This window comes from Alligator mississippiensis, chromosome 1, assembly GCF_030867095.1.
Source record: "Alligator mississippiensis isolate rAllMis1 chromosome 1, rAllMis1, whole genome shotgun sequence".
In the NCBI taxonomy this organism is placed as follows: domain Eukaryota; kingdom Metazoa; phylum Chordata; order Crocodylia; family Alligatoridae; genus Alligator; species Alligator mississippiensis.
Window position 1 is genome coordinate 460,395,856 of NC_081824.1, and position 18,396 is coordinate 460,414,251.

Genomic DNA, 18,396 nt, shown 5'->3' on the forward strand with positions numbered 1-18,396 from the left:
ATCTTTAATTTGTGCAGAGCTAGTTAGTAGTGTTAGGCTGGAGACAGGCAGAAGGCAAGGTAGATGTACACCCACCCTGTAGGCCAGGAACAGAAATTGCATTTGTCCCCGGACAAGTTGTGCCTGTGTTTGTCCCAGAACAGAAACGTACTCACCCGTTCTGGGACACATGTCACCCTTCTGCTCAGGGTTTAGCAAGCCACTGAATGCATTGCCGCTTTTCTGTCATTAATTCACTGATGCAGTCCCAGGGTAACTATTCAGATGCACTTTTTGTTGTTGTGGGATACACTGTTAGTATTTCTTTATCCTGTGTACTTTCTTTTAGGATTTATCCCAGGGCATTGAAAGTGGACATCTAAATGACTGCAGGGATAAAATGTTTCTTCCTGGGAAGAGGATAGAGGGGGGTGGAAGGAAGGCATCTGTTTTTAGTCATAGACTAAATCAGAGGTTTAGTTGCTTTGGTAAAGCATCTGATGGAGTAAGCCCTCTGCTTCTGAAAGTTTATGCTCTACAGCTCTGATTTAGTTAGTCTATAAGGTGTAAATATACCCTGCCCTCTGCCATCTTTACTTTGCTCCAGTGGATTGGCAAAATAAGAAAACTAGCGTGTATGTCTGGATAAGTATAAACATCTCTGTCTAATGTCACACAGCTAGGATCATTTTGCCAATGCAGAAGTGCAGCACAAATACCGTATTTACTTAAATAAAAGGTGATCCTGAATTTAAGACAACCTCCCAAGAATTAGATTCCATACATGGAAAATGTATTAGAATTAATATATTTATTGATATTTAATCCCCTGTCTGCATGGAATTTATTATCATTTTTCATGTATGAATCTAATTATTGAAAGATCATCTTAAATTTGCCCTGCCCCCCCCCCCACTACTCAGGTGGTAGGGGGAGAGATGATGAGGGGGGCAGTAGGGGGCATGTGGTGTAGTGCAAGTGATGGGGGGCCATAAGAGGGCAGGCAGTGGGGGCAGTGGGAGACAGGAGTAAGGCAGTAGGCAGGCAGGTGGTTGGGGGCAGGCAGTGTCCAGGTACTGGAACGGGCAGTGAGAGGCAGACAGCTTGACCCTTGCTACCTGTCCTTCCCCTACTTACCCACATTGTGCCTACAGCCTCAGGGTGCCCTGATCCCCCTTCCTCTTTCCCCCCTCTTTCCCTCCATGCTGCTTCTGCCCATCTCCCATGCTTGGGTGCCTGCACCCCCTTCCTCCTGTCTCCACCCCCTTCCCCCCAAGGCTCCCCTTGCCTGCCTCTCCACCCTTCCCTGGTTACCTTTGATTTTTGCCAGCAGTCTCTGTCCCTGCTGCAGCCTGGGGCACGGAGGATGGCTTGAGCCTGGCCCCATAGCAGCTGCGTGGAGCTGGCACTGTTGTTACAGAGCCAGGCTGGAGCACATGCTCCATGCTTCAGGTTGCAGCAAGGACAGAGCCTACTGGCATGGAGCAAAGGTAAGGAGGAGTGAGGCAGACGAGGAGAAAGGAGAAGTGGCATGGTGGGAAGCCTGGGGGCTGCGTAGGAGGAGTGGCTGTGTATGCAGAGGCAGTGTGGTGGTGGGGGAGGCAGCAGCTGTGGCTCCGGCTCAAGCCCTAACCTCTGCCCCCTGCCACCTTGTGCTTGATTGTAAGGTGGGAGGCTTTTTTCCCCCAAGTTAAATGGTGGAAAAAATTCATCGTCTACTTGAATAAATACAGTACTAGATTTCACATGCATTATGAAATGATACATATGTATAAATTTAAAGCAGCATTTCAAGTGAACTATGATCTGTGTGTAGGAATTCATTCTCATAGACTTAGGGAAGCAACTATATAGTTATTATACAATGCTAATTCCTAATGAGAGAATAAAAGTCAAGTTTTACCTGATTATTTCAGTCCTTTTTTAAGCCATAGTAAATGGGAAACTATGCTAAAATATGGAAATACCTTTTTTTGAGGAAAGAAGCAAAGTCTAGTATCATCTCTTTGAGCAGAGAGGTAGTTAGCCATGTTAGTCTGAAGCAACGGTAGAAGGGAGGGTAGATTTGTACCTCATAGACTAAATCAGAGGTGTATGGTATGAGCTTTCGTGAGGCTGACCTCACTTCATATTTCTATTACCAAGTGAGGAGTTTGAACCCTTCCATATCTAACTCATTCTGTAAAACTGCTCGTTAGCTGTTCATTAGTCCCTCCTGCTCATATCAGTTTTAAGGACCAACCTTTTTTAGCATAAATACCTTATTAGAATGACAGATTGTATCTTCTAGGGTTCCCAACAGCTGTTTTGATGACTATTGATAGCATGTGTTGAACGATGGAACCCAGAATCATTATACGATAAATCTTTTCACCAAGAATAGCCATTTTCAAACTATGCATTTGGGGGCAATCTTCCAGCAACAGAAAGGGCTTCATCATGACCTGAAATTTAACACTGACACCTAGAGCCTGGATATGAATTTAATTAACATAACTTATACTCCATCTGTGCAGGGTGGTGAACTAATCGCACTGATGGACCATAGGTGCACTGATGGACCCTAGGCATACTACATAGGAAATACAGAGTTTTTTTTCTTCTGAAACATGGCCTGGTAATACTGGTATAGCTGATAAATAGATTTAGGTGGCTCTGTTGCAATATAAGCTCTCTGGAGAAAGGACTTTGTGCTTTTATGCTTGAAGCTTGGGCACTTCTGTAACATAAATGAATAATATTAATGGACTAAGGTTTAATTAGACATAATTATTTGATATTTTATGAATAGAGGACCAAAACGTTTGGTTCCCTTAATGCACGCACGTGGGTGCTAATGCATTCCAGTAACCTACATGCTTTCATGCTTGCATTCCTTTGGAATGATCTCCACAATGGGGGTGTACATTTTAAAAATTATCTGCCAGAGATTCTTAATGGATAATGCAGGTTTTCATTATTCTTCCATATGACATGGATTATCTCATTTAGCTCTATTCAGAGCCTCATAGCAACACAAAGGATTTGTCTGTTCGATTTTTAAATTTCAAACTTGGATATAAGTTGCTCTTTAATTTTATCTGCCCAGTCTTTGCCTGTGTGGAAGTAGTGTTGAAGTTGGAGATATTTTTATGAACATCTGGTCTTTGGAGATTATGGCGCAGTGTGCTATCCAAGTTCTCATTTACTAAGTTGTAGGCCACTTTTAAGTAGGTATTGTCTTTGCAATGTTTACTTATTCAAAGTGTAACAGCATCAACTGGACAGATTGGGAGCACTCCCGCACGAACTTGCTTCAAAATACCCTAAAGCCTGGTGACTAGGGTACTTTTGGGAAGTGTCAGATATATTTTAAACCCCATTAGGCAGTGTAGGCAATGATCCCATGTGAATGTCCTAACCACAGTGCCTTTGAGTAAAAGAGAACTACCACTTCTTCTTCCAGTAGTTTTGTGGCTAGCCCTGACATTTTTTCCCCAAGATGCAACTGTTTGGTGAATTCAACTCAAAGTTAAGAATAGTTCTGTGAAAAGCCTCACCACATTTCTAGAATATATTACTAAAAAAACCCACCCCCAAACAACTGCAATGATCATCTCTACAATTCTTTTATAATAAAGTATAAGAGTATTGCTTGGGCATGCAATTGGCGTTGCAGCTAGAAAGGGACATGAAGGGTAACAAGAAGGGTTTCTACAAGTATGACAGCAACAAGAGGAGATTCAGGGAAAGGGTAGGTCATTTATTAAACCAGGGAGGCAACCTAGTGACAGATAATGTAGAAAAGGCTTAATGTCTTTTCACCTTGGTATTAACAGGCAAGGTCACCTTCCAGACTACTGCACCAGGCAGCAGTTTCAGAACTAAGTGAGCAGCCAACAGCAGCAAAAGAACCAGTTAGGGACTATTTAGAAACACTGGATGTGTAGCAGTCCATGGGGCTGGCTGGGATGCACCTGAGGGTGCTGAGGGAATCGGCTGATGTGATTACAGAGCCTCTGGCATTCATTTTTGAAAACTCACGGCTATTTGGAGAGGTCCCAGATGATTGGAAAAGGGCAAACATAGTGTCCATATTTAAGAAAGGGAAAAAGGAGGATCCAGGGAACTACAGACCAATCAGCCTCATCTTAGTCTCTGGAAAAATCATGGAGCAGATCCTCAAGGAATTCATTTGTAAGCACTTGGAGGAGAGGAAGGTGATTAGGAACAGTTACCATGGATTCACCAAGGGCAAGTCATGCTTGACCAACTTGATTGCCTTTTATGATGATTGGCTCTGTGGATGCAGGGTGACCAGTGGATGTCATATTTCTTGACTTTAACAAGACTTTTGATAAGGTCTCCTACAACATTCTTGCAAGCAAGCTAAGGAAGTGTGGGTTGGATGAATAGACTGTAAGGTAGTTAAAAACAAGCTGGATCATAAGGCTCAGAGGGTAGTACTCAATGGCTCAATGTCTAGTCGGCAGCCAGTATCAAGTAGAGTATCCCAGGGGTTGGTCCTGGGACTGGTTTTGTTCAATATTTTCATCAGTGACCTGGAAAAGGAGATGTAGTGGTCCCTCAGCAAGCTTGCAGATGAGCCCAAGTTGGGGGAGTAATAGTTATGTTGGGCGGTTGGTCTAGGATTCAGAGACAAATTGGAGGATTGGACCAAAAGAAATTTCATGGGATATGTCCAGGCAAGCATGCACATGCCTCTTTGCCTCTTGCAGCATGTCAAACCCCTTTGAGATGCTGAAAGACGCATGTGTGGGAACAAAAAAAGCATTCCCCACACTGCAGATTTGCAGCTCAGGGCAGGGCATGGTCTCTGACTCTGCCCTGAGGCAACCGGAAGCTCGGGTCTTCCACAGAGATGCTCTGGTAGCCAGCCAGAGCATCCCTATAGGTGGCCCTTGCCCTGGTGCTGAAGCGCACTGCCTGCCCATGAGAGGCAAGAAGCAGTGCAGGCTGCAGGGACCTGGATCTGGTTTCATGCTAGGTAAATATGGGGCTGGGGGGTGGGGGAAGGCTTCTCACTTGCTCCCCCGCTTCTTTTCCTCAGTTTCCTGATTGCTTCCCTAGCTATCCCTTCATTTCCCCTGACCTAGCCAGTTCTCCCCTCATTTCCCCTGCTCCCTGATTTGTTTCCCCTGCTGTCCCCAGCACTCCCCTCATTTCCCCTGCTCTCACCAGCTCCCCAATAGCTTCCCCGCCCAGCCCCCTCCCCCCCCCACCCACATGGCCCAAACTTATCAGCAGTGACAGCGGTGATCAGGGTGCTTGGAGCCTCATGGCACAGCCCTCCCATGTGGTGTGGGACAGCAGGGACTGGTCCCGGCTGCCTGGCACCGTGCTCCCGCTGGTGCATCGTGCGGGTGCGGCTCAGCTTGGCAGGGCACTGCTCAGCACCACATGCTATCTATCCACTCAGGGCTGCTCTGGCTGTCACCCGGGGCCAACGCCACTCAGCCCCAGTGGCCCTGAACTGCCCCACAGCCTACAGCACCCTGCCAAGCTAGGCTGCACCTGTGCCATGCAAGGGGGGCTATGCCATGAGACCCCAGTGGCCCCAACAGCCGCTGCTGCAGCTGGTGAGTGTAGGGATGTTGGGGCCAGGTGGGGCAGGAATCAGGGCCTGTGACTGGGAAGGGAAATGATTGGGGGGCTGGGGGAGGGAGCAGGAGCAGGGCCTGGGCAGGGGGCACATGGACCCTGCAGGGGAGGGGACAATAACCCCTGTTGAGGGGCTATGGGCCCCTGTTGGGGGACTTTGGGGGGGGGTGCTGTGGTCCCTGTTGGTGGACTTTGGCTCCTGTTGAGGGACTGTGGGGGAGCAGTCTGGGAGGTGTGTGGGAAGGGCTGCGCCCTGCAAGGGGTAGGACACCCACCCCTCCTGATGTGCCTACCCACACCCACAGTCCCCTCACAATCCACCCACCCACAAACCCCACATCCCCAAGTGACCCCCACAAGCCCATGGCCCTGTGGGTCAGAAGTGAGGGGACTGGGCAGGGAGGAGGCTGTGGGTTGAGAGCAAGGGGCAAGGGCAGGGGCAGAGTAATGGCATATCAGTGATGCTCAGCGCTGCACATCTTGGTGAGTGAAGAGGGTAGGGGCGGTTCTGATTTTTCTATGACAAAAAAGCCAAAAGACAATGCCAAACTACAGATATTTAGAATTGATTTTATTATAATGATAGAGGCACTGGTAGGCTTCCAAATTGCTTTAAAATTGTAAATATATCAATAAAACATTGCTCAACTGATTTAATCTCCCTCTCTCTCTATCTCTCTCTCTCTCTCTCTCTATATATATATATATGTATATATATGGGTGTGTGTAGTGGTCTTTTGTTTTACTTGTGGAAGAACATGGATTTGGGGATATTTTAAAGAGTGACTTTGGGATCTTTTTATCAGAGATTTTGCAGTTTTTAAATAGGCATCACCAGAATTCCTGCTAGTGAGGCAAGTGGCAGGACCCATGCAGGGCAGCCTGCTCAGAGCTGGCACCCAGGACCCAGGTAGAGATGGCTGACCTCCTGGCCACCTGGGGCCAGGGAGACATGCTTTGACAATTCAAAGCAGGCCACCACACTGAGAACATCTTCTGGGCTGTAGCTGTCCAGATAGCTGGGCGATGGCACACGTGGAAGTAGGGCTGCACAAAGGCCAACTGTGCTGCCACAGCCCACTGGCAGCTGGCCCAAAGGTACAGATTTCTCTAATGCCCCTGCAGTCCCCATCTGGGTCTGACAGGCATGCAGCCTTGGGGCCACATACTGTCGCAGGTGGCAGCAGGTCACAGCCGGGCAGCAGCCCCCACTGCCAGACTGCTGCATTGGTAGAGGGTGCAGGGAACTCTCAGGGCTGCTTCAGCAGTCCAGCTGGCACAAGGGGTAGCGAGTAGCCTTGAGCTACTTGACAGGGCAGCTTTTTATTCTGCTGGGGCCAGCACAGGGTAGGTTTTTATACTTCTGGGGTGAGTACAGGTGCTGGCCCCAGCCTCTAGCTCCCCTTGGCTGCAGATCTGGGAGGAGCCAGGCAGGGTTATTTTGCCCCAACTGGCACTATTTGCCCCATACCAAATTGCATGTCCGGGCACATGCGCTAAGGCAAAAAGACCTGGCTCAAATTTTGCACCGCTTCTGTTTGAATTGCTGCAAGTGCACGTGCCTGCATGTGTGGACGCACCCATAAGGTTCAACAAGGACAAGTACAAAGTCCTGCACTTAGCACGGCACAATCCCATGCACTGCTCCAGGCTGGGAGCTGACTGGCTAAGCAGCAGCTCTGCAGAAAAGGACCTGGGGTCACAGTGGTGAGTAAGCTGAATATGAGCCAATAACGTGCCCTTGTTGTGAAGAAAGCTAACAGCATCCTGGCATACTTGGTAGAAGCATTGCCAGCAGATTGAGGGAAGTGATTATTCCCCTCTATTCGGCACAGGTGAGGCCACATGGAGCAGTGTGTCTAGTTTTGGGGCCCCCACTACGGAAAAATGTGGACAAAATGGAGGGAGTCCAACAGAGGGCAACAAAAATGGTTAGAGGGCTGGGACACATGACTTCTGAGGAGAGGCTGAAGGAACTGGGTTTATTTAGTCTGCAGAAGAGAAGACCAAGGGAGGATTGAATAGCAGCCTTCAAGTACCTGAAGGGTGGTTCCAAAGAGGATGGAGCTAGACCAAGTCTTCAAGTTCTTCAAGTCTTCAAGAGGAGGTTGGATAGGCATCTAGCTGGGGTCATCTAGACCCAGCACTCTTTCCTGCCTATGCAGGGGGTCGGACTCAATGATCTATTGAGGTCCCTTCCGACCCTAGCATCTATGAATCTATGAGTCTTCAAGACCAGAGCTGGGCTAAGTCTTGCCCACGGGCAGATTGCATTTCCCAGTAGCCCCTGCCCATGTTGCTGCAGCCAGTTGGACCGCAGGAGGAGCAGAGCCGTGAGAGCACGGGGCCAGGGTTTCCATGGAGACCGGTCCCTGCAGCACTGGCATGGTGCGTGGCAGGACGGGGAGCTGCTCTGGGGCCAGGATCTTGCGGCAGTGAGAGCCTGGTACGGATCTGGGGCAGAGGCAGTGGATTGCAGCTCTGCCCTGGCTCCGGACCACACTGTCACTGCCGCAAGATCCCAGCCTGGGAGTATGTCTCTGCCCAACCACTTGCCCTGCCAGTGCTGCTGGGGCTGATCTCCCTGGAAACCCTGGCCCTACGCTCTCATGACCCTGCTGCTCCTGGGGTCTCCGTGGAAACCACCCACAGCAACACGGGTGAGGGCTGCTGGGAAATGGAGTCTGGCTGCCAGCCACATCCACCATTTTGCCCACCACTGAGCTAGACTGTTCTCCGTGGTGGCAGATAACAGAACAAGGAGCAATGGGCTCAACTTGCAGCAAGGGAGGTTTAGGTTGCCTAGAGGGGTGGTGGAATTACCATCCTTGGAGGGTTTTAATGCCCGACTCGAGAAAGCCGTGGCTGGAATGATCTAGTTGGGGCTGGTCCTGCTTTGAGCCAGGGGTTGGACTAGATGTGACCTCCTGAGGTCCCTTCCAACCCTCATTTTCTATTATCCTACGATTCTTCTTCCCATAGTTATCATCAGCTAAGTTGTTGGCATGTGCTGATGCATGTGCAGAACATGGTTAATTGTGTGGTGTTGTTCCTATCACGACAGTACTTAGGAACTTCATTCACATCGCAGGACCCTCGTGTGGTAGGTACTGACAAACAGAACTAAAAGACAGTCCCTACCCCAAAGAGCTAAGTATAAAATAAGAGATCAGCACCTCCAGATAAACAGGATGATACGCCATTGTCATTTTGTCAGCTTCCGTATGAGGAATGAGATGTCTACTTACATTAGTTTCTTTGTGATCAGGCATTAAAATGAGACATTAATTGGTGGCTGTAAGTAAAGATGTGTGTGTGTGAGAAAGATATTACCAAGCAAAGGATTTAAATTGAAAGTAACCTTGTATTTCCCCATGTCTCATTTTTACAAGTCCTGATATCGGTAATAAGAATATTGTTCTATGGAAAGTCAAAACTGAACATCTTTTTTGTGATTGTGGATAGTGAAACAAAATACCCTTAGGCTGTCATAAGAATCCTGTTTGTGTGCAGATGTTGGTTGGCTCTTCAGATTGGGGATTGTTGTCTTTTCATTTTTATACAAAGAGTTGTTTGCTTTTCAAATTCTCATTCCCCCTGTTTTGCTGAATTAATAAGATTTCAATGCAAAGGACAAGTGATTTTAAGCAGCGAAGCAAAGAAAAGCCTTACAGAGCAAGACTGAAAAATTGAAGACATAGATCAGACTTCTCCACCTGCCTAAGATAAAAGAAAAAACTCATGAAAATGGAGGCATGCAGACAGCTTTGATTTTATTATCATTAGCAAGCAAGGACAAAAAATCCTATGAATAGTTATAATCCCTCTAACATCAGCATGCTGCCTATGTAGTTGTAAAATAATCTCTTTATATGGAGACCATTAAAGTGCTGAATACAAAAGTTTTATATGAATGTTTCCCCTACTATCGATGTTTAACACACTGTAGTGTAATTAGTAACTTAGGTCACGTAACAAGAACAAACATTAAATGTTTCTCTATAAACAAGAAATAATGCACTGTGCATCTTGAAGCATTTTATTTTTCGGAGCTGAGTTTTATTTTCTTTGGGGGGGGGTTTGAGCCTCATTTTTCTTTTTTTTGATAGGGGGTTGCTTAGGTGGTACTGCCATATTGTTTTCATGATTTACCAAGTCATGGCTCTTAAATGATAAAACATCCATATTCATTTAAAAACAAATACTGAAACAGCTCAGATACTTGCATAGTTCAAAGATCAATAAAACACACACTATTTTGAGGAAGGCCAGGTAAACTATTGAAATAGTTTGTAGTAAAATTGGAAAGCTTTTTTGCTTGGTATACTTGTAAACATAATGGTATTTTTCATATCATAAATACCTGCATACTAGAAAGTTGCCAGGTTATCTTGGCAGTCATTTGAAAACTTTGTGTCTTCTAGTTATATCCAAACAGCAAATATAGGAAGTAAAGAAATTTGCTGGCAGTCTTTCCCATTGCACTCCCCAACCCTCCTCTTGAAGCTGATCCACTGCACCTGGCACTTTATATTCACGGGATAAAATGGATGAACGGCGTTCGGAAAATCTTCCCCCCACCAAATGGTATCCCTTTCACACAGCTACCTTCTTCTTGGCTCCACATATCATCCCCTTCATGGTTCCTGGGAGGCTAGCTTTGGGCAACACACACTGTGTCCTAGTGGTTAGAGCACATTGCTAGGAAGCAGGAAATGCACTTGGGGAGGGGAATCTAGAATCCCTCTTTTCCTCTGGGCAAGTGACCTAGCCACTGAGCTATTAAGTTAGAAGTCCCTCTCCTCTTAGTCACTTCCCATCCCTCCTCCTGGCGCACCAGATAGTCATATTTTTTTTCTGTGAGTAAAGTTTTGGGACTTACCTGGTAAGTGATTTTATTCTGATTTTGCTCAGGTGCCTATGCAGGCGTTATACTGAACATGTGCAGAAGGGTAGCATAGAGTGAACATAGCTGTGTGGAATCTATGTTGTGCATAAGTGCCAAAAACTGCAATTATATAGCTACTTAAGTGCTAGTTGGATATAGGAATTAGACCATTTTTTATCTTCTACATTTGCTATGGAAATATATAGCTTAGAAGTTGCTTAAATATTTGTGCAAAGTCCACAAAGAAGATTTTTCAGAAAACCCTCAAATGATACACATTTGTGTCAGTGCAGTCTACCTTGGAAGTTGTCCAGGAACAAAACTTTCATTGACATCAGTTGAGTGTTCTAAGCTTGATTGTTCACCATTTTAATCAATGGGAATAGGGTCAATCTGTATGTTAAAAGGCATATACAGCTCAGCCAGTCGTTTGAAAAACTGCACTCTGATAAATTAATGAGACACATTTGTACAGAGCATAAGTAAAATGTATGGTTTATTCCCTGATTGCATTTCATGTGCATTGAAATGGATTTTTCTCTTACATGGTTTTTTAGGTCAACGGAACAGAAATTGAATATGAATTTGAAGAAATTACATTGGAGAGGGTAAGTTTGAACTTTATTACAGAAACTAATGAAAACTTGTTTTTCTGTTAGAAAAATAATGCAATTATTACTAATAAAATAAATAGTGTTAAAGGCCAAATCATAGGTTCTTTAGTCAAATTAAATGTCTATTCTGAAGAAGGACTTTAGGCTTTGTCCTGTGGGCTAGGGGTGCACTGGGATCAGCCTTTCACAGTTTATAATTTAGGTCCGGTCTAGACATTTACACAACAGAATCCAGAATGCTTTTCCCTAGTCTGTTGTGACCATGGAGCATTTTTACACATGCTTTGGGAGGCGTGGGGGGAAGGGGGAGCAGGCACTTTAATTAGCAAGCTGCACTAATTAAAAGTACCCGAGTGTAATGTGTCAAACGAGCTTTATTCAAAGCACCCTGCTGCCATTTTTCAGCATGAGGACACTAATACACATGACGCTAGAGGCTGCTGGAGTGGGTTAATTTCCACGCTCCTGCAGACTCAGTTAATTGAGTCTGCTCTGACATGCTGGATTTCTAGCATGTCAGAGCAAGCTCCATGCACATGTATAGGAGCCCAGTGTGCAGCACTAGGAAAGGACTATCAAACTCAGATGTGGAGACATTTATTTATTTGCATTTTGCAAATCAGATGTGTGGAAAGCTGTTCTCAATTTTAGTCTCCCGGGCTAGGGACAGAAATTACACACAAACTGGTATAAGTGATTGGAAACCGGTTCAAATCTGTAACACAACAAAAGTTCAGTGTGCATAAACTGCTTTAAAAAAAGCTGATACTAGTTCAAGATAAACTTGGATGGATATAGTGTCAGACTTAACTGATTTAGGTTAAATCGGTTTACTGAACTTCTGTCCCCTCCAGATTCAAGTTAACTCACAGTCTCCCAGCATCCCAGGATGCTTTGCACCCAAAGCTGCTTTGGCCCAAGCTGTCTGTTCCAGCTGAGCAGGGAGGCATGTTCTAGTGTCCCCCAGCTTCTGGCCTAAGCCACCACAGGCATGTGGCTGTATTTCTGGAATACAGCGTGAATGTCTGTTCACTTGCTTATCAGTTCAATCTACGTAGCTTAGACTAACCCACAAAGACTGAATTGATTTAGCCTCAGGCCTTTTGACTGTCTCTACTTAACCCCTGACTTGTGTGTGTGCATGATTGGAAAAAAATAAGGCAATCCCTCGCAGTCAAAGCTGATTATTACAACTTGGGCACATGTTTCTGTGTGGGGTGGATGGTTCTGGATTCTTGATTTGTTCTGTGACATGCTGTTTCTGGTGCTGCAACAGTCCAACAGCATGATAGAAGTAGTAGTCAGCAATGTTATATTTCATCTGGGGTAATATAGGAGGTTGCTTCATGGTTATGTATGGATTGAACAGTACTAGAAAAATCTAAGCTTAGGAGTTATTTTGCATCAGGTCTTCCTAGTCTCGGTGGTGGTTTTACTGACTTGTGTTTAGTTTCCTGAATGCACAGTTATTTTATTTGGACAGCAGAAGCAAGCTATGAGCTCATTCAGCACAAGACCAAGACTAGATTGACAGTATGTCTTGTGAACAAGAGAGTCTGACCTTTGTAATATACTACTTGGCACAGATTACTAATATGTGCAATATTGTCAATACAGAATTTCATGAATTATCTGGTAACCTGAAATTTATTTAATTTTACATTGATGAAGTCCTGATTAATCATATATGGTAATGATGCCACATGTACAAATGTCTGTGAGGTAACAAAAGATTGTTAAATAAATACTCGGATTAAATGTGTCTTTGCATTGCTGCATATTGTAGATTTAATTGTGCAGGAATATGAATTTAATTACTTTTTCACATTAAAGCGCACAAGCTTAAACTTGAATCTGTTATCTTATATGCTTTATAAAAAACCATTGCATCTGTTTATTAGAGGAAAGATAGTGTCTGTCTGAGAACCATCACAACGTATAAAATCTAATGGTTACAAGCACTTTTTATCTACTGTCTTTCTAACTATTCAGGCATGTCTAGCTGTTCATTATAGAATTGCCAAAGGTCATTGAACAGAACACATGCCTCCTGGGTAATATTTTTGAGTACTGCTCTATATTTAATAGAAGTATAAAGTTATCAGTATACATGCTATGGAAACTAGCATATTTGCATCAGCAGTACTTATTTGAAGTAGCATAGATAATTGATCATTCAAATTATAATACCAGTGTTTCATTTAGAATGATGTTTGATAAGCTTTTGCACACAGCTTATAATGGATTGCTTTCTTTCAGCAGCGGAGTCCATGGTTACTTGCTTTTACTGCTTGAAATGTTCTGTCACACACATCATTGTTATTTCTAGGAAACTGGAAAGATAAAGGATCTGTATGTCAGTTTTGTGTGAGGTATAAAATACTAGTTACTGCCTTCAGATAGCTGTTACATGTTTATGTCAGAGTGAAAGCATTTTCAGAAGAGAAGTACTTCACATTAATTACCCATTTTCTTCTACAAAGACCCCTAGAAATTAGATTGGAAAATCTTCTCCATTTATTTAATGGCAACGCTAAACAAGCTTCCTAAGTTAGTGCTTTACTATTAGCATAACTTGAACTATACTGATATACTAAAAACTGTTGCATCAATAGCAAACAGTAGCAAATCAGATTCCCATTTTGGTTTAGTAATCTTGTTCTTATGTTCCTATATGTCATTAGATATTTCCCTCATTTACAGTACTTTCCCAAACCTTACAATTGCCAGCTTGCTCATTTGTCCTGAAATCATAAATACAAAGTAATTAAGAAATGTCAGGTAAAATGATAAAATGGATCTCCATCTCTTTGAGCTTTCTTTCCTCCCTGCTTTGCTAATTGTAACATAATTCAAAGGATAGAGGTCAGGTAATGATTAAGTCAAAGCCTTGCCCAGACTCCAGAAGTCTCTAATACTGTCAATCTTGCTGTGTCCTCTGGATGATTCAAGTACAATGTCATCTTTCTTTGTATGTACCATAAATCCATGGGAACACAAAGAGACTACATTGCTAAGCTTGAGTTTCGACCATCAGAATTTGCTCCCCATCAAAATGATTGACTTAAAATGGGAAGAACACTATTTGTCTGCCTTCTAGTATTTATATATTAGAGTTTATTTTGGATCCTATTGGATCCTATTTTCAAATGTTTCTCTCTTGTGAATGTCAGGAACTTATTTTTAATTATTTTTTAATTTTTGATGCTCTTGATAGCTAAGATTCTGATGAATTCTGGAATTACAATTTCAAGCAAAATGCCATATATCACAAGACACGTAATAACGTTTTGAGACTGGCAGAACTGTAGAACCTTCCCAGCTAACCACTAGGGCTGTGCAAAGCTTTGGTCCCTGATACGATTCAGCAGAGATTCAGCCCGATTCGGTGGCCAAATCTCCAAATCTGAACTGAATCAGAGGACTCTTTAATCTCTCTGAATCAAATCAAAACCCTCTGAATCGATTCGGAGAGGTTCAGAAAGATTCAGACATAGATGCAGCTTTAAATGTTTTTTCTACTTGCCTCTAGGTAGCAGGCGGCTCATGAATGCTGCAATGCTGGGGCGCATGGAGTCTTCCACAGAAGCGTGGGGGACTCCCCAGCGCACTCAGCAGCAGACCTGGAAGTGAACCAGAAGCACCTCCAGTCCACTTCCAGGTCTGCCAGGTCTGAGTACGTTATATTTGAAACGAATGCCCATTAATGTTATATTGAGAATCAAACAACTGCTTTTTAAAAGGAAAATATGATTTTAAGTTCTACAGCCATTTTGGAAAGCATCGGCGTTTCTCTGCTAAGTTATGGAAATAAAATAGATTCAGGAGTGATATAGTGTTTGGCAGGTTGCGATAAACTGCAGTGCCCAAAACACACTTAAACAGTATTCCTTAAAATAAGCCATTACCTTGCTTTAGCTTCCATAATAAAAAAGACACCATAAAAAGGAAATGCTATACACAATGACTTGCATTAGTGCAGTGGTATTAGTCTTCTACTGCTTTATGTCTTCAAACATGTATCTAAACGGAAGCCAGTAGGATGAATAGATCCAGAAATACCAGAAATGGATCCCTGGGATCTCTGGAGATACATATACGCAACCTCTCAATATATATATTGAGAGACCACTGGCTTCTGTTTAGATACACGTCTGAAGGCATAAAGCACTGGAAGACTAACACCTCTGCACCAACAGCATTGCTACTGGGGATATAAACATATAGGTTTATATAAATGAATAGATATATAGTAGGAGTGTGTGGTGCAGGCCCTATTCAATTCGGATTTGGCCTGAACTGGGGACAGTGATTCGATTTGTTGAGTCAGATCACTGTCCCTGATTCGATGCTGATATGGAGAATCAGTGATTTGGCCATAGACGTATCTTTAAATGTTCTTTTACATATCTCGAAGTACCAGGTGCAGCTTGTGGATGCTACAATGCTGGGGTGGAAGTGGACTACTTCCGGTCCACTTCTGGGTCTCCTGGGGAGTGCATGGGGGGCCCCCTGCACCCACCCTGGCTCACTGATCAGCTGCAGGGGGACCCCGGGTGCCCCCCTAGACCCAGGAGACACCACTGCGCTCTCCGACAGACCTGGAAGTGGAGCAGAAGTGGTTCTGGTCCACTTCTGGGTCTGCTGCCAAGCATGCTGGGGAGCCCCCCATGCTCCTGTGGGATGCTCCATCTACCCCAGCATCACAGTATTCACAAGCTGCCTGCTACCTAGAGGTATGTAGAAAAAACATTTAAAGCTGTGTCTATGTCCAAATCGCCAAATCTTTCCAAATCTCTCCAAATTGATTTGGAGGGTTCTGATTCAATTCAGAGAGATTAAAGGGCCCTCTGATTTGATTTGGATTCAGAGATTCGGCCACTAAATTGGGCCAAATCTCTGCTGAATTGAATCAGGGACCAAAGCTTCACACAGCCCTAATATATACAACCTATATGTTTATATCCCCAGTACCAAGGCTGTTTTTAGTGATAAACTGCATTCTATGGCCGTTTGTAGATGACACTTTTTAATGGCATTGCTGCTTGAACATTCGGCAGCGTATTGTGTGTTAATTCCAGCTACTGTAGCATATTCGGCAGCGTAATGCACCTTAAATGACTTCTGGATGCAGCAAATGACTTTGGGGTGCAGCAAAGTAAAACAACTCTGAGGAGTTTTAGTTTCCTACCCTACAGCCACAGAGTGAAGCACCAGGCTCCGTGCGGCTCAGGAGCTGTGCAGGCAGACTGTATGGGCAGCCCATTAGCAGCCCAGGAAGGCAGGCTCCACAGAAGGGGAACTCCCCTTCCCCCCAATACGGCAAGCCTGATATTTTTCTATGGACTGTCCTCTGGGAGGCATGGCTTTGGTATGGGAATCTCCCCAACATCTTTCATAGTAAAGACTGATGTAAAGAACTCATTTAGTTTCTTGGCAGTGGCCATGTCCTCTTTTAGCAAGGTTTTTAGACTCTGATCATCCAATGCCCCTATTGATTCTCTGGCAGGATTTCTACTTCTAATGTACTTAAATACATATTTAATGTTACGTTTTATGTCTCTAGCAAGTTTCTTTTCTAATTCTTTTTTTAGCTCATGTTATTGCAGGTTTATATTTGACTTGCCAGAGTTGTACCTTTTTTTTTTTATCTTCCTCGTTTGGATTTGACATCCACTTTTTACATAATGCCATTTTTCCTTTAATAGCTTCCTTCACTCTGCCATCTAACCATGTTGGTTTCTTTTTTCCAGTTTGGGATATGTATTTACTCTGCGTCTCCAATACAGTGTTCTTGTTGCTTGCAAGTTTTTAACCTTCTTCAATGACCCTTTAAACCTCGTTCTAATTAGCTTCCTTATTTTTCTATAGTTTTCCCCTTTTAAAGTTAAAAGCTACTCTGGTAGATTTTTTTGTTTGTTTTCTCCCCTCCTACCACAATGTCACACTCAGTTACATAGTAGTCACTATTACAGAGAAGCTCAGCAATAATTACCCTTTATATCAAATACTATACACTTCTAAGCCAAGAATGGCTTGTTGTCTTGTAACTTCCAAGACTATTTGCTGCAGAGATAGGGACCTTGAAGAAGGTTGGAGAAAAAGTTCATAGGCTCATTTAACAAGCTATTAAATGGTTCATGTTGGATTCAGGGTTTGAGTTGAGACCATGTCATTGTTTTTTTTCCTGATCTAGTGTGTCCATTCTTTCTTTTTCAATATGTGTATGGTACAGGCCTTATCTTGGCATTAGAAGCAGAGCTGCTCAAACATCAGAATTTCTACCTGATAGGATGTTTCAGTGCTTTAGCATTTTCTTTTCATCTGATATTTGTAGGAAAAGGACCCCATAGGGTGGCAGATGTATATCTATTCTGGTTGCAGCTATTAAACAACAGGTTTGAGGGGTTTGGTCAAGGAATGGTTGAAATGATAGAAATGAGTATTTTCCAGATTATAAGGCGTATGCTGTTGGACCATGTGCTTTGGGTTCCTTTGTGAAGTGTGGGGTATAACTCAATACCAGATGACTGACTGCCCCCAGTAGGCTTCTAATGGTAAAAATGGTATGTTCTGCACAATGTTTCCCAAGTGTTTCTTTAAGTATGCTCTTTAGATGTTTTACTCAGTCTTGTGGGCTCTCTGACTTGGTTCCAATTTAAAATTCCCTTTTTTTTTCTTTACCTGGCCCAGCAGGTTTACTTAGTGGGAGTGAATGGCATCTATTCTTAGACACTTGGACTTAGATTAAATGTAGCAGAGTGAGTCCTTCCTGCCAGCTGGCTTGTGACATGAGGGTGGACTTAGTAAGCACATGAGGGTGTACTTAGCACAAGTGTCTGGTTAGCCCAGCATGCCATGATGCAGAAAGAATAATGGTACAGATAAGTGGTTTTGTTAGCAAAAGAAAAATGCTAATCTAAATAAACCTGTTTTTGGAAATATGGTCAGCTTAACAGTGACTTTAAAGTCTACCTGCCCCCTTTAGCCTGTGCATGCAGACATACGTGTATGTGTATGTGATAAATATTCATTGCATGCAGAAGCAGATTAAGGTGTACTGGGGTCTTGGGCAAACTCAAAATTGGAGGCCCCCTCCTGGTGCTGCTGCTGCCAAGGGCAGGATGGGCCTCCATGCCCATGGGGGGGCAGGGTGGATCTGCATGTGGGGATGGAGGAACATGCCCACCTCTTCTCTCTGCTCCCCACCTCCCTGCCCCCCACCACAGCAGGAGCAGAGCCCAGCAGGGGCAGGGTGGATGTGGGCTGTCTGCTGCAGGCTCTCGGCTCTTCGTTTTCTGCCGTTGCCCTGGG

At 44.1% G+C, this 18,396-nt stretch overlaps 1 protein-coding gene across 10 annotated transcripts in view; it reads left to right on the forward strand.

The window, feature by feature from the left end:
* The window catches only part of DLG2 (discs large MAGUK scaffold protein 2), a 1,595,452-nt gene that overhangs the window by 992,960 nt on the left and 584,096 nt on the right, over positions 1 to 18,396 (forward strand). For all 10 annotated transcript variants that reach the window (XM_059722034.1, XM_059721995.1, XM_059721996.1 and 7 more), the window contains one exon: positions 11,026 to 11,076. In XM_059722034.1, coding sequence (XP_059578017.1) covers positions 11,026 to 11,076 — 51 coding nt within the window. The remainder of the gene's footprint in view (positions 1 to 11,025; positions 11,077 to 18,396) is intronic.